General features: G+C 50.4%; 1 protein-coding gene across 1 annotated transcript in view; it reads left to right on the forward strand.

Annotated features, from left to right (window-relative positions):
• The first annotated feature begins 15,640 nt into the window (after positions 1-15,640).
• The window catches only part of SDHB (succinate dehydrogenase complex iron sulfur subunit B), a 29,243-nt gene continuing 27,908 nt past the window's right edge, over positions 15,641-16,975 (forward strand). The window contains exon 1 of the mRNA XM_027522352.1: positions 15,641-15,911. Within this exon, the coding sequence (XP_027378153.1) occupies positions 15,825-15,911 (87 nt within the window). The 5' untranslated portion in view covers positions 15,641-15,824. The remainder of the gene's footprint in view (positions 15,912-16,975) is intronic.

A 16,975-nucleotide genomic window follows, 5' to 3' on the forward strand; every position in this document is an offset into this window, starting at 1 on the left:
CAGAAAATTGGATTAGATTTACTGAGCATGGCCTCACCCATCAGAACAAGACGCAGTTTCCCCCTCAGTCAGTCTCTCCCATCAGGAAGCTTCCTTAAGCTTATCCTTCTCCATCAGAGGGTGTCCCTACATGGCATGGCTCATAGTTTCAGTGAGTTAGACAAGGCTGTGGTCCATGCAATGAGATTGCTTAGTTTTCTGTGATTGTGGTTTTCATTCTGTCTGCCCACCAAGGTTGTGTGGAGATGCCCCCGGGGTAGACCTGATGGCATCCCAGACTGACTTAGTTCCATAACACCAGGACCTTGGTTTGATTTGCCCTCTTCTTCTGATGCCTCCCGAGGTGGAGGAGAGTAGCTTTCCCAGAATGTTTCCCAAGCTAGGACTCCTAGGGGAAGTGTGTGAGTTGTAAAGGGACGAACAACAACCAGGATGTCCCTCCTGAGTGTCGCCACGCCGGTGTATGTGAGAGCAAAGAGGTGGTGGAGGGCTGGCCAGCGAAGGAAAAGTGATTTTTGTTCTCGAACTATCAGGGCCATTCCTTCCAGTTCATTTCGACAGATTCCACGAAAGGAATATCTAAGGAGTTGAGACAAAAGCCATCAGCGAGCCTCCTCTGGCCCGCTAGGAGCTAGCGCTACCAAAGGAGGAAGCCTGTTGCACTTCCAGCCTGACCAGACCCTGCAGCTCCCAACCTATGTCCTCAGAAGGCCTCACGGGCTCCAGCAGTGCTTCTCTCCACATAGACAGGAGGCACGGCTGTGACAAAGCCTCCCTTTCAGGTCGCTGACCCCTGGGGCAGGCAGCCAGGAGGGTGACATCTAGCCTGAGAGACGTTCCTGGAGCCAGAGCTCCTCCTCGCTCCATACGCACTCCTGCAACTTTGGGCTCCTAGCAAGGCCAGGCGCTTCCATACACGGGGTCTAAGTAAAAGTGCATAATAACAGCCTGGATCACAATTCCCGTGAAAGTCTGTGATCCGACAGATTAGGTTAGTAGCTCTAATTCCCCACACAATTACAGAATGGTCAAAGAGATCAGGAAAAGCTGACCGAGAAAGTTCAGTCCACGCGCTTTTCCCATCTCTGCTGCTCCCCTAGCAGGGACCTTGGGTGTCTCTTGGCCTTGGCGGGTTGGCATGAACCCCCAACAAGGCTCCCCTTTTGGGGGCTGCCTTCAGTCATTATGAGGCACCACAAAACTGCATAGCAGGGCTCATCACCTGCTTCACACAGGGCATGTCACTCACTCACACAAGGACACTGAAGAGCTAAAAAGTAAAGCAGACCATGTGTGTACTGAGACAGCAGGGAGGCTAGAGCTCTGTGTGTTCTTACCTTGTCCTGAAGATCCCGGACGAGCCCCCAAGAGGGTAGCTTACGGTGGACAGTGTCGGATCCGTGACCTCCAAAGAAGATTCAACTTCGGGACCAGGGACCAGGTTTGATGACTCAGGAGCTTTTGTGTAGCAGAGTTTTATTAAAGTAAGAAAATGGACAGAGGAAGCTTCTGACAAACATCAGAAGGGGATGGAGAGTGCCCCCCTAACCAGTGTCAGCAAGGGAGCTGTATGCTTTTAAATTAGGTATTAAAATAAATCAAAAGAATGTTTGAAGTTTGTGACAATTTTACGAGACTCACTCCCACAATTTACATTTTAGGATAACAGGATTAGAACTTAACAACAGAGAGATCCTACCAGACCCACTCCCATAATATACATTCTAAGATAACAGGATTAGGTCCAAGGCTTTCAGGAAGGAGAAACTGTCCTCAAGCATTGTTGTTATATAATCCCTAGTACAGAGTTTAAACTGAGTTGTGTAATCATCAGTTCCAGACTTAAAGAAAAAAAAAGGTTTTATGTGGCTAAGACTAAGGAATGTAGAGAAAAAAAAAGTTTATCCTTTCCTCCTCCTTGAGAATTCCAGACCCCTATCTCCTCCTGGAGAACCACAGACCCCTTTTGCCTCCTTGGGGACCCCAGACTTCTTATCAACCTGCCTAGGAATTGACTCTCTCACTCTCACATCCATACCTGACCACAGGAAAACCCATGGCTTTGACTAGATGGACCTTTGTCAGCGAAGTAATGTCTCTGCTTTTTAACATGCTGTCTAGGTTTGTCATAGCTTCTCTTCCAAGGAGCAAGTGTCTCTTAATAGTCAGTTCTCAGAAAATGTTTTGAATGAAAGAATAAAATGCCTGTTCAGTTAGGCCACGGAAGCCGAAATATCAATCCAATCAGATTGATACCGATCAGGGCTCTTGACCTTCTCCAATCAATAGAAATTGACTAGAGGTCAGATGAGAAATTCAGGCAAGGCTTTACCGAGATGCTTGTGCTGACTGCAGCAGGGAGTGAACAGAAGCAACTTGCTTGCTCCCCAAGGGGGCAAGGTCCTCCTTGCACAGCGGGGTGAGGATAGGGTGTCCAGGGGTGGGAAAAGGAGTACGTCAAGGCTGTATATTGTCACCCTGCTTATTTAATTTCTATGCAGAGTACATCATGAGAAATGCTGGGCTGGAAGAAGCACAAGCTGGAATCAAGATTGCCGGGAGAAATATCAATAACCTCAGATATGCAGATGACACCACCCTTATGGCAGAAAGTGAAGAGGAACTAAAAAGCCTCTTGATGAAGGTGAAAGAGGAGAGTGAAAAAGTTGGCTTAAAACTCAAGATTCAGAAAACGAAGATCATGGCATCTGGTCCCATAAATTCATGGGAAATAGATGGGGAAACAATGGAAACAGTGTCAGACTTTATTTTTCTGGGCTCCAAAATCACTACAGATGGTGACTGCATCCATGAAATTAAAAGACGCTTACTCCTTGGAAGGAAAGTTATAACCAACCTAGATAGCATATTGAAAAGCAGAGACATTACTTTGCCAACAAAGGTCCATCTAGTCAAGGCTAAGGTTTTTCCAGTGGTCATGTATGGATGTGAGAGTTGGACTGTGAAGAAGGCTGAGCGCCAAAGAATTGATGCTTTTGAACTGTGGTGTTGGAGAAGACTCTTGAGAGTCCCTTGGACTGCAAGTAGATCCAACTAGTCCATTCTGAAGAAGATCAGCCCTGGGGTTTCTTTGGAAGGAATGATGCTACAGCTGAAACTCCAGTACTTTGGCCACCTCATGCGAAGAGTTGACTCATTGGAAAAGACTCTGATGTTGGGAGGGATTGGGGGCAGGAGGAGAAGGGGACGACAGAGGACGAGATGGCTGGATGGCATCACTGACTCGATGGACGTGAGTCTGAGTGAACTCCGGGAGTTGGTGGTGGACAGGGAGGCCTGGCGTGCTGCAATTCATGGGGTCACAGAGTTGGACACGACTGAGCGACTGAACTGAACTGAGGGGTGGGCCGGGGGCGTGGCTTAGGTGGCTTGCCCACCCCTTCGTGGCGTTGGGTTGGGGGCATGCTCAGTACCCTGCTTTGGTTCCTAACACTCAGCTTCTGTTCCTTGCTCTTCAGAAATGGCAGATGGGTTTTCTGGGGGGTTGTATCTTTTGGTACAGAATTTCCCCCGGCTGCACATGCACACAATTTTTAGTTTCATCCCGTTTCTTTGTATTTTATAACTGGAAGAGAGCTGTGCCCAGTGCAAGCTTTACAGCAAAGGGTCCCAGGTCCCAGGCTTGCAGTGTTAGCCACCACGTCTCAAATGCTGATTGCCTGCCAGGCACCTGCCATGTTAAACTGTGTGACGTGCCATTTTAGAGCTGATGAGGGTCAAACAGAGATGGTTTCCTATGGTTCAGCCTAACAGTTCACACTCACTACCTCATCTAATTCTGACAACAAAGCTGTGAGGTTGATGCCAGAATCTTGGTTCCCTGTCCACCGCTGCCAAACAGAAACACAGAGACGGAGTTCGGAGGAAGGAACAATAGTAACTTTATTCTTTTCCAGGCAAAAGGGAAACACAACCGGCTCGCGCCTCAGTGACTCTGCCCCCACTTCCTGGTTTCATATCCCCATGAAGGTCTTGCATTTTTTTTTCTTTTGCAAAATTTCAAAACAGCCATGGTTGGCATCAGGCAACTTGGTAACTGGAGTTGGTCTTTTCTGCAGTTAGCGGCCTGTGGTCTTCTTTCTGAAGTGAAGCCTGCTACAAGAGAGCGCAGGCAGAGAGGAACGTCAGGGGCAGAGCACAGTTCAGATGGGGTCAGAGTGACTGGCTCTGGGAGGGCGAGCCCAGCAGTGAGTGTTAGTTAGTCGCTGTTGTTCAGTCATCCAATCACGTGCAACTCCATGTGACCCCACGGCTGCAGCGCACCGGGCTTCCCTGTCCTTCACTATCTCCTGGAATCTGCTCAAACTCATGTTCATTAAGTTGATGAAGCCATTCAACCATCTCATCCTCTGAGGCCCCCTTCTCCCTTGCCTTCAATCTTTCCCAGCATCAGGGTCTTTTCCAATGGGTTGGCTCTTTACATCAGGAGGCCAAAGTACTGGAGCTTCAGCTTCCGTATCCGTCCTTCCAATGAGCATTCAGGACTGCTCTGCTCTAGGACTGGCTGGTTGGATCCCCTGTTGCCAGCAGCAGCTGAAGAATAACCAAGATCGCCTGACTCTCGGGCCTGTTTGTGTTGCTTCCCCAGCCGGTTCATTGTGTCCTCATTTAAATAAAAGCCTCATTTCTATTTGTGCTGCAGCAAGGTTATTATCCCCACTTTACAGACAAGGAAACTGAGGCTCAGCAAAGAAGTGACTTGTTCCAGTTTACACAGCAGGAAGCAGCCGAATCCTGATGCACTCAGGTGTCTGACTCCAGAGCCCACAGGCTGAACTGCTGTTCTTGACTATCATATCTTAGGAGCAACTTTCTAACTGAAGTTCAATGAGTCATGCTTTAAAAAAAAAAAAAACTTTTTTATTTTGTATTGGGGTAGAGCCAAGTAACAATGTTGTGATGATTTCAAGTAAACAGTGAAGGGATTCTGCCGTACATATGCACGCATCCATTTCTCCCCAAACTCCCCTCCCATCCAGGCTGCCACGTGCCACTGAGCAGAGCTCCATCTGCTGTACAGCAGTCCTTGTTGGTTATCCATTTTATAGATAGCAGTGTATACATGACCATCACAAACTCCCTAACTATCCCTTCCCCCACCCTGACAACCATAAGTTCGTTCTCTAAGCCTGTGAGTCTCCTTCTGTTTAGTAGGTAAGTTCATCTGTCTCATTTCTTTTTGGATCCCACATAAGGGATGTCATACAATATTTCTCACCCTCTGTCTGACTTACTTCACTCAGTAGCATCACCATCCTTTTAATTAATAGACATTGCCTTTGCACCCGTCATTTTTCAGCATACTAGAGAAACTATTAGAATCTTATAACAAGAACACCTGCAAACAAGTGTCTGCAGATAATAGGATTCCTAGATGGTATCACTGACTCAGTGGACATGAGTTTGAGCAAGCTCCGGGAGTTGGTGATGGACAGGGAAGCCTGGCGTGCTGCAGTGCATGGGGTCGCAAAGAGTTGGACACGACTGAGTGACTCAACAATGACAAAACCCTTCAAAGACAGCAGAGTCCGGAGTGAAATAACCTCTATGTAATACAGAATGTATCATGGTCCATGTAGTCAAGGCCATTGTCTTCCCGGTGGTCACACACAGTTGGGAGAGCTGGACCATAAAGAAGGCAGAGCATTGAAGAATTGATGCCTTTGAACTGTGGTGCTGGAGACGACTCCTGAGAGTCCCTTGGACTGCAAGGAGATCCAACCAGTCAGTCTTAAGGGAAATCAACCCTGAATACTCATGGAAGGACTGATGCTGAAGCTGAAACTCTAATATTTTGATCATCTGATGGGAACAGCTGACTCACTGGAAAAGCCCCTGATGCTGGGAAAGATCAAGGGCAGAAGGAGAAGAGGGCATCAGAGGATGAGATGGTCGGACGGCATCATCGATGCAATGGACATGAACTTGGGCAGACTCTGGGAGATGGGGCAGGACAGAGAGGCCTGGCGTGCTGCAGTCCACGGGGTCGCAATGACAGCTGGGAGACTGAACGGTGCAGAATGCACCCTCAGGTCTTCCGCTCAGTCGAGTGGCACCTCAAAATCACGAAAAACAAATTATATTCATTCATCCACTCATTCATTTCTTTGTTGATATTGACTGTATGCATCTATCGTGTGTAAAACTAGAGAGATCAGAAAGTTTTTCATCTAAACCAGAATGACAGTTGGACCATAAAGAATACCAAGTGCTGAAGAACTGAGGCTTTCAAATTGTGGTGCTGGAGAAGACTCTTGAGAATCCCTTGGACTGAGAGGAGATCAAACCAGTCAATTCTGAGTATTCACTGGGAGATCTGTGGCTGAAGCTGAAGCTCCAATACTTTGGCTGCCTGATTCAAAGAGCGGACTCGATGGAAAAGACCCTGGTGCTGGGAAAGGTTGAAGGCAAAAGGAGAAGGGGGTGGCAGAGGATGAGATGGTTAGATAGCATCGCTAACTCACTGGACATGGATTTGAGCAAATTCCAGGAGACAGTGGAGGACAGAGGAGGCTGGCGTGCTGCAGTCCACGGGGTGGCAAAGAGTCAGACACAAGGTAGCGGCTGAACAGCAATATAATAATCCTACCAGTTTAACAGGTGAAAGTTGGAACCATGCTGAGCAAACCAGAATGTCTGTTCCCCCTGGAAACCCTGTGTCTGAGACATGATCTCATCCCTCAAGGAAGTGAGAGAGTCAGGGAAGACAGCAGAGCAAAGAGACAAAATGATAGACACTTGATAAATACTTGCTGGATGGAGGAATGAAGAAGGCACACAAGCTGTGGAATCACATACACACATACTCACACTCACAGTTATTTCCAGCTGGGGAAGTGACCGAGGGCAGCCCTGACGTTCATCTGAGCTGAATGAGTGAATGTAGGGCGGGAGGACTGGGCAGAGAAGGAAGGGAAGGCCGCCAAGCTGGACAGGAACACAAGGGTGGAGGGGATGAGGTTTAAGAAGCGGTGATCACAGAGCATGGCAGAGATACAGACTGAAGTCACCCTGGAGATACTAGGCTTTGAGCAATGGGAGCCCCCTGAAACTTTGGGGCAGCTGCGGTCACTAGACCGACTCTGTATTCCAGGAAGAATACAGTAACGTATATATCTTCATTGCTATTAAGAAACTTCCTGAGGAATGATCAAACCATTGTACATCCCCACATTTACATATTTTGCAGCACTTAAAATGAGTACTATGCATACTGACAAGGAAAGGGCTCCAAGACAGCACACTTGATGTTGGTATTTAAAAAAAAAAAAAGTCTGGGACTCTCCTGGTGGTCCAGGAGTTGAGAATCCACCTGCCAAAGCAGGGGACGCAGGTTCGATCCCTGGTCTGGAACTAAGGTCCCACGCACTGCGGGGCAGGTAAGCCTGGGCGCCGCAACCACTGAAGCCCACACGACCTGGAGGCTGTGTTCTGCAAAAGAAAAACAGGAACAAAGAAGAAGCCACCGCGATGAGCAGCCCACGCACCGCGACTAGACGGTGGCCCCCGCTCGCCACATCTGAGAGAGCGCATACACTGCAACGAAGACCGAGCCCAGGCAAAAATAAATACATAGGTATGTTTTTTCAAAGTCAAGCAAAGCCATGATTTCTGTAGAAACATAGATATGTATATACATGAAAGAAAAAGACATGGGAGCAATCCCATGAAACTGACGAGAGTAATCACTTCTGGGAGAAAGAAGTGTGGCAGACGGGATTCAAACTTGATCTATGCTGCTTGAAACTCTTACATACTGAGAATTTAACTACATAGGTGTTTTTAGATATTTCTAAAGCTGCCTAAAAGCCTTGGCATCTTGTTTGTGCTGAAATCTTCCCATCCTGACTAGTGATGTCTTCCCCTAATAATTCACAGCTTAACATTTTTCTGCCCCACAAGCTGGGCTTCCCACCACCGGTTTAAGACTGATGGCTCCTTACTGGTACTAATTCATTTACTCTCCTCCCTGTGAGGAGAGTAGTATTCTTACGTCCATTTTGCACAATAGGAAACGTCTGCACAGAGAGGTTAGGTAACCTGCTGAAGGTCACATAATGATGTCCGACACAACAGGAGCTGAATCTCCCAAAGGCCTTCACATGTAACCATGTCATCAGCTGCCTTCCTGCTTGTCTTGCTTTTTTTTTTTTTTCTGGCCACATCGCACAGCATGTGGGCAGTTCCACCACCAGGGATCAAACCCATACTCCCTGCATTTGGAGCAGAGTCTTAACCACTGGACTACCAGGAATTCGCTCAACTTACTTTTAACATTCTGCATTCTTCTGATTTGATTTGCTTTCAGCAAGCCACAGCACACGCATATTCACCACTATCCCTTTTTTTGCGTTTCAATTACTTGGCGCTGTCTCTGTGCCATGTAAGGGGTGTTCAAAATTCAGATTCAGCTGGAAAGGGAGTTTTATCATATACCATGTTTAAAAAGCACACGCCCACACACATCCAGAGGATCAAGTTCACGGCTAATTTGAGAGTATGCAGGTGATGTGGCAGGCAGATGAGAGCGAGACTGAGGTAGCAGAGTAAAGGAGCTCTCATTGTGTGCCTGTGCGTGTGTGTGTGCGCCTGTGCGTGTGTGTGTGCGCCTGTGCACGCGCGCACGTGTGGTGCAGCAGGGCCCAGCAACGTGACAGTCCCCAGAAGCCCTCGGGCCACTTGCTAAGTCCAGCAGCTGAGCTGACTTCAGCTGTGCAAAACACAGCCCCATCTGGAGTGGCGATGGCTCGTGACTTTTGCTCCGGGAGGTCCATAGAGTCTGCTCATGAAACTGGAGAAGTCTGTAGCATATAATTGTCGCCATCCCACTCAGAGAGAATATTTTGAGAAGGCTAATTACACCGTGAGGGTTGAAGGGAAGAGGGCTGAGATGAGCCCTTTCTAAGGGCAGACTGGAAGGGGCTGGGCGTGGGGGCCGGGCGGGGGGGGCGAGGCGGGGGGCAGCCCTGGGCTGGTCTGTGTGACAGGAGCGCCCTCTGCAGGTCAATCAGAGGGCTGCAACCGCTGGGCTCCCGAGGGCCGTGGGGGCAAGTCCACAGCCCACCCAGCTCCCAACAGAAGATGCTCGCCTCCTAGCTGTATGACTCAGGGTGAGTTGGTGACCCTCTCTGGGATTCAGCTGCCTCGACTGTTTAGGACAAAAATTCCTACATCATGATCAAAGAGAGAGAACGCTCCTGACTGCTCTATAAAGGACCTGGGACGCAGCCAAGTCCTCTGCGGCAGCGACGGTCAGCGGCGGCGGCAGCAGCAGCCCCCTCATCGCCGTCCCTGGCATCCTGAGCCGCAGTGAGGATGACCCCTGAATGAGCTGGCGGAGGGGGAAGGGCTCCTCGGAGAGTAAGTGCAGGCAGGCAGGGGCAGGGGCTGGAGATTGGGGCCAGGTGGCCAACAGCATTTTTTTTTTTTTAATGTTAACCATCATTTGAGCCTTCAGTGAATCGTAATCCTTTCTAATTTTATTTTTAAATTTTTATTTGTCTACTTGTCTGCGTTGTCTCCGTTGCGGCACACGGGCTCTTGAGCTGCGGCGCGCAGGCTCAGCAGCTGCATCGCGCAGGCTTAGTTGCTCCGGGCGCATGGGATCTTAGTTCCCCAACAACAGATCGCACCGCACCCCCCGCATTGGAAGCAGGTCCTGAGCCGCTGGATCGCTGGGGAAGTGCCCCCGATAGCATTTGGTTTTCCCTACTATGTCTATTCCACTTCTGGGGGACGACTTTTGCCTCTTCTTCTCCTCAGAGCCCCACAGTGACAAATTAAGCTGCTTCCTGGAAGAAAAAAAGCCCAGGCAGAGCGCTGGGGTATATTTGGAGGAGCCCAGAGGTTTGCAAGTCTCAATGGTGGCAGGCCTGCTGGCCGGGCTCCAGGGGAGGGACCCCTTCCTCAGCTGAAGGGAACGGAGGCAACACTCTCCTACCGTCTCAGCCCCAGCCTCTCTGTAAGGCTGTCCCGCTGGCCCCGGGCACCCAACGGCTCCCTGTAGACGAGACAGCCGGACCAGCTGAAGGCCTGGGCTGTGATCACCACCACCACTTTCTGCCCCCGTTCCTGCCCACCCAGGCCCACTCCTTCCTTCACCCTGGTCCCTGAAAAAGCACCCAACAGCCTTGATGCCTCCTAAAAGTTCTCTGATGCTAACCGCAAGGAAACAAACAGGGGTCGGCAAGACTAAGACACGATGGAGAAGTTACTGAAAATAAGTCGAGAAAGAGTGGTCTCTGGTCTTCACCAGGGCAAAAAGGAACCAGGGTGAATTGCTCCCAGCTCCCTTGACTGACTCAGTTCACTGGTTTTTCTTGAAGAATGCTGTCTGTACTTAAAATGTTGATGTTTCAGTCATGACATTTTTGCATTTTTAATAGTGCATTAAAATATATCATAATGACTGAGTTGTTTTGGTTTTGTTTTTTCTTACCACCTTAAATGCCATGCACTCACTTTGCCCGAGTCCTGGCTCAGAGATGAAATCTGCCTGGGTCTCCAGGGGGCTCCTTCCTCCCCCGGCCACCCACCTCAACCCCAGCCTCCCTTTGCACCTTCTATGAAGAGCAGGGACAGCTCATCCTAAGTTTTTATTTACTCCTTCATTCAGCCAATACTGACTGCATATCTACTGTGTGCTAGGCCCCAAGCCAGGCACTTCAGAAACAAAGACAAATGTGTTCATTCACTGAATGCTCACTGGCCACCATGTGGGTACCAGCCACTGTGCCGGACTCTGGGGACATCACAGTGAACAAGAAAGACGTGGTTCCTGACCCCTGGCATAAGAAGCTGAGATGGTAAATATATTCAAAAGAATCAAAAACAAACTTGCAGATAGCAAGCAGTCCTACAAAGAAAATAAAGTGAATGGTCCAGGCCCTCAGGATGCCCACAGTTTGGGGAGACAGACATGTAAGTGGGTAATTGTGAAACCAGGAGTGATGTGCCTGGATGGCAGATGCAAGGGATGTTTTGACGGGGGTGGTCAAGAGGTGATTTCCTAGAAAGGAGACAGTTGAAGCTGAACATTAAATTGGCCACGTGGAAAAGGAAGAAAGATCTATCTGATCCCAGCATAGAGGTGAGCGAAGGCATGGAGGTGAGGGGCAAGGAAGGGACAGAGCTGGTTTTATCACAGGGATGAGGCAGGAGAGGACAGTCTTGGAGGCCACTGGACCCCAGGTGGAGATGTTTCGAAGATGGCTAGAAACGGGAAAGGGTCCGCCAGACAGACGGAAGACAAAGGCTGATTGGTCAAAGATAAAGAAAACCCTGAATTTTGGATGAGAAGGCCCCTGAGTCCCACCACACGGGTCTATTGGGATGAAGTGAGTTTCTCTCTGAGGCAGATAGATCTCCCAGGCGATAAAATCATCAGGCTTTTCCCCGCTAAATCCAACCTTCCTTAGCCTCTGCCTGGCGGGCTGGGCAGTCAGGTTGTCTGTCCTAAATCACAGGACACTCAAAATACAGTTGAGTATACAAATGACAATTGGTTCTAGGCTTCTTGGTTTAAATTTTTAATTTCCAACCCTTGGAGAAGAAAGAGGTCCTAAAGCAAGATTCACACCCAGGATTGCTCAAGCTTTTTCATTATCCAAAGACTAAAGTCTGTAAAATGGAGTTAGTCATGCCAACCCCAAAGGGTTGTTATGAGGAGTAAGGGAGACTGCTCATGTAAACATATTTGTGAGTGAGAAGATTCAGAATAAGCATAAAGCATCTAGCTGACTGGCAAAAAGCAACACTTCACTAGCTAGACAAGTGGAAACAGGCCAAGAAACTCTGGGTCTTATCACAAAGACACCTTGGGAAGATACGTCAGGAGCAGGCCATGAAAACCTCTCCTGCGGCTGTGCCTTCCTGGAATCCCAAAGTTCAGGGCGGAGGTACAGCTGCCCAGGAATTTATTTCTCCATAAATTTGAGCTCCCCAAATCCCTGTGAAGCCCAGGAATGACGTGACTGCAGGGCACGTGTGCCCACTGGCACCAAGAGCCCCTCCATAAATCAAGGTCTCACGGCCGCCGGCCTCAGACTGCTCTGTCCAAGGTGACCCGGGCAAAGTCAAAGGGTAGTCACTGACCTAGGCGTAGCATCTGCATTCGAGATGAGAGAACCTACAAATGCCTATGGGGTCAGTTCCCTGGAAACATATCCCTAGGAGGCAGAGGTAACTCTTCCTTCATCTCAGAAGGTAAGGCCGCCTGGAGGACTTCACGGGAAAGTGACAATGTTTCCACGATGTCATCCAATTTGCGCAGCCCCTTGGGGCAGACATGGAGGAGCTCTATTTCAATGCTGGGTCAGCCCCAGTGAAAAGCCAAGTGACCTCAGCCCTGTGACCTGCTACCCTGAGGCCAGCCCCTCAAAGCAGCCCTCGAGGCAGCCATGTGACTCACAGAATCCTAAATCAGCTTGCCCAACACGCTGATGGTACAGGCAAGGGAGGCCAGAGATGGGGTGGGAAGACTAGTCCAGGGTCACGCGGCCTCCGGTGGAAGAGTCAAGGTTAGACCAGTCCTGGTTATTCCTTGTGGCCCCACTACACGCCGCCTCTAATGAGGCCGTGTGGTAGTTCCAGCCTGAGCTGCTCTGCCAAGTGGCTTCACTTGTATCCGACTTTTTGCAACCCTCTGGACCACAGCCTGCCAGGCTCCTCTGTCCATGGGATTCTCCAGGCAAGAACAGTGGAATGGATTGCCGCGCCCTTCTCCAGGGGATCTTCCTGACCCAGGGACTGAACCCAGGTCTCTTACATCTCCTGTATTGGCAGGCGAGTTCTTTACCACCAGCACCGCCCGGGAAGCCCAGGACTCCACAAACTAAGCCTCATCCACCAATTCATTTGACCATCTTAATTTCTCCAGTAGCATTTAAATTATGTGAACGTGGAAGCCAAAGACTATAAAATGGTGCCTTTCACAAGGGTAGGGGATTAAGGGGTACAAACTACAAAGTAAAAAAAATAAGATACAAGGATGTGAGCACAACAGAGGGAATACACCCAGTGTTTTGTAATCACTACAAATGACACCTAGCCTTTAGATTTTGTGAATCACTATGTCATACACCCAAAACCTATATAATAAATTATAACTTCGATTTTTTTTTTTTCTTTTGGCAGCACCATGCAGCTTGCAGGATCTCAGTTCCCTGACCAGGGGCTGAACCCCAGCCTCTGTGGTGAAAGTGCCAAATCCTGGCTCTAGGCCACCAGGGAACTCCCTCAGGGTTTTAAAAAGTGAAATGTGAAAGTTGTTCAGTCGTGTCCGACTCTTTGCTACCCCATGCACTCTACAGTCCATGGAATTCTCCAGGCCAGAATACTGGAGTGGGTAGCCTTTCCCTTCTCCAAGGGATCGAGCCCAGGTCTCCCGCATTGCAGGCAGATTCTTTACCAGTTGAGCCACAAGGGAAGCCCGTGTTTTAAAAAGGTGGCTTTCATGTGTCAAAAAACAAGTAGGCAGAGAAGGAAGGACATTATTCTGGGAAACACAGGTACCTGTAAAGTTAGCTACACACATAGACTGCCAGAGGTGACTGACGAGACCAAGTGACTTGGAGGACACGGGCCACACTTGGCCAAGGTAATCAAGCCACCAGAGTCGGTACCAACCAGGGTTCTCAGCTCCGTAATCAACAGAAATTGACAAGAGGCCAGACAAGAAATTCAGGCAAGGCTTTACTGAGGATCCTGCGGTAGCAGGCAGAGTGAGATCAAGTGACCCTTGCTCACTCCTGGGGGTGGGGGGAGGGTTAGGAGGGTGGGGGTTGCTGAGCTGCTTCCTTACCTGTGGAGAGGGTGGGGTGTGACCCGGGGTCAGCCTGGAGTGGGGGCTTAGGTGCTTTGCCCACCCTTTTGGCTGTGCTGTGTGCAGGGGGCATGCCTGGAACCCTGCTTTTGCTCCCAATACCCTGATTTTGCTCCTCAGGAGTGGCAGTTGGGTTTTTGGTCTTTTTGTATCATGTTGTCCATAATTTGCTCCAACTGCAGCATGCATGCAGTTATATTTAGTCCCTTATAGTCTCTTTGGGGCTTCCCTGGTAGCTCAGCTGGTAAACAATCTGCCTACAAGGCAGGAGACCCAGCTCCGGATCCCTGAGTCAGGAAGATCCCCTGGAGGAGGAAACAGCAATCCACTCCAGTATTCTTGCCCGGAGAATTCCTTGTATTCTATTGTTCCAGAAGCTATTTGTCTCCACGCAAACACTGCAGCAAAGGGTCCCAGGTCCCAGGTCTGAAGTGGGACAGGGGTCTGGAAAGGCAGCTGAGGCGACTGGAATGGAACTTAGAACACACTCGCACAGCCTATTGTACAGCACAGGGAACTCTGCTCAGTGCTCTGTGGGGACCTAGACAGGAAGGAGATCTGAAACAGTGAGCGCACATATACGTACAGCTGATACACGCTGCTGCACAGCAGAGACTAACAACGTCTGAAGCATCTACACGCCAGTAAAAAGGCTAAAACAAAAATAGATTAAGATGACGGATCACAGTGTATGGTACAGAGCAGGTGTTCAAAAAATGGTTGCTGACACTAGATGTCTAAACCGTGGAGAGCCAGTTTCCCTCTTGGCCCACTTTCACAGAGCAGAGCTGACTGTGCTGCAATTGTCCAGTTACTTGCCGGTTTGAGAGTGAATTCAGTGAGGGCACAACCTCACCTGGCTTGCTCACGCATTGTGGCATCCTAGCGCCTGGCACATAGTAGGCGCTCCATACATATTTTTAAACAAACGACGAAAAAATGAATAATGAGTGAATAAATTACACCTTTGCCCGCCGTCTTTTAAGTCCCCTTGGTTCATTCATCAGCTCTTCTGATTTGCCTGGGACTGCCCCCTGGAGGAGGAAATGGCACCCACTCCAGTGTTCTTGCCTGGAGAATCCCATGGACAGAGGAGCCTGGGGGGCTACAGTCCACAGGGTCGCAAAGAGTCAGACACGACTGAGTGACTTAGCAGGAACGAGGAGTTTCTCGGAACCCAGGAGTGCTGAAACCTGTAAAGTCTCAGGCAAACTGCATTGTGTCTCACAGAAATGACTCTGAGACTGAGTGATATGATTGGTAAATTTTACGGAAAAAAGAACCGCAGTGCTGGAGAAGATTCTTGAGAGTCCCTTGGGCTGCAAGATCCCACCAGTCCATCCTAAAGGAAATCAGTCCTGAATATTCATTGGAAGGACTGATGCTGAAGCTGAAATTCCAATACTTTGGCCACCTGATGCGAAGAACTGACTCATTTGCAAAGACCCTGATGCTGGGAAAGATTGAAAGCAGGAGAAGAAGGGGACAACAGAGGATGAGATGGTTGGATGGCATCACCGACTCGATGGACATGAATTTGAGTAAATTTCAGTTGGTGATGGACAGGGAGGCCTGGCGTGCTGCAGTCCGCGGGGTCGCAAAGAGTTGGACACGACTGAGTGACCGAACTGAAGTGAACAGAAAAAAGGGGTAAAAACCGGGACAGGACTTGGATCGGACGGCCCCGCCCCCTCGCGCACTTAGCCCCGCCCCCTCCTTCGGCCCACCCTCAAACCCCGCCCCCTTCCTCTGGGAAGGTCACCTTCCACCCTGGGAAGCCGAGTGGGCCTGCCCCGGCCCCTGCACTGCGCACGCTCACGTTGGTTCCCCCGCCTTCCCTCCGCCCCCTTGGGGACCGGAAGCCCCGCCCACTCGGCGGCGCCTGCGCCGCTAGCGGGGCCTCTAGGGGCCCTGGCGTGGCGCCGCGGTGCTCGGCGGGACGCCGGCGAAGCGCGACCTCGGGCTCGAGGGGTGGGGCTCGATGTCAGGCGCCAAGATGGCGGCAGTGGTCGCGCTCTCCTTGAGGCGCCGGTTCCCGGCCGCCGCCCTCGGCGGGGCCCGCCTGCAGGTGAGCCGCGGCGCGGGGCGCGGGGCGAGGGCTGGCGTGAAGGTCGCGGAGACGGCCTGCACGTGAGGGGGCGGCGGCGGACGTTGAGGGGCGGCGGGGCGGGTCCCGGAGAGGAGTGCGACCCGCTCCCGCCGCCCGGGGTCCTGAGGCCGGATCGTTACTGCTCCTCTCTGCCACCTGCGAGGTGGTCAGGGCGGAGGGGGACTTTTAGACACGGGGAGAAAAGGGAAGGGAGGGCGCTTGGACCGCCCGAGGTCACATGGCGAGCGGGTGACGACTGACTGGTGGAAGCGGAGCGCGAGTACTAGCGTTTGGACGCCAGGTCCCTGTTCCGCCCGCAAACTGTCACGCTTGGGACGGACAGACCCGCCGGGGCGTGAAGGGCAGGGCCTGGGAGGCGCCCCTGCAGGCGCACGGCTGGCAAGTCGGGCCAGACGGAAAGCACAGGAGAAGGGACTTAGCCCCCAAAACACCGTGGTCTCCCCAGTGTCGTAGAACCGACCTCACAGTTTGGACCCGGATCGGATCCGGAGGTTGGCGCCGCTCTTATTTATATCGTTCAGGGCGCGTTGGTAGTTTTTCTCCACGTCCCTTATATTGTCAGGAAAATGGGAACATGGAGAGGGGGAAGGGAAACTGTCATTGCAGTCTGTGTATATCAAAGACTAGGGTTTTACAAATCCCTTTCAAATCTTTTTCCTCTGGGAAAAAAAATCCCGTGATGTGGGTGAGCAGGAATTCTAACCTCATTTTAGAGATTTGAAAACTGCTGCTGCTGCTAAGTCGCTTCAGTCGTGTCCGACCCTGTGCGACCGCATAGACAGCAGCCCACCAGGCTCCTCTGTCCCTGGGATTCTCCAGGCAGGAACTCTGGAGTGGGTTGCCATTTTCTTCTCCCTTTGAAAACTGAGCCCCACCCCCCACGAAAAGGTTTTTTTTTCACTTGCTCAAAATATCACAGCCAAGAACCAGTTGATCTAGGACCTAAACTCACTGTTTTGAACATAATGTGTGAAAAACTCCATGTGATAGGTGTACAAAATATATTCGTCTCTCTTCTTGCA

The sequence above is a fragment of the Bos indicus x Bos taurus genome, chromosome 2 (genome assembly GCF_003369695.1).
Source record: "Bos indicus x Bos taurus breed Angus x Brahman F1 hybrid chromosome 2, Bos_hybrid_MaternalHap_v2.0, whole genome shotgun sequence".
Lineage (NCBI taxonomy): Eukaryota > Metazoa > Chordata > Mammalia > Artiodactyla > Bovidae > Bos > Bos indicus x Bos taurus.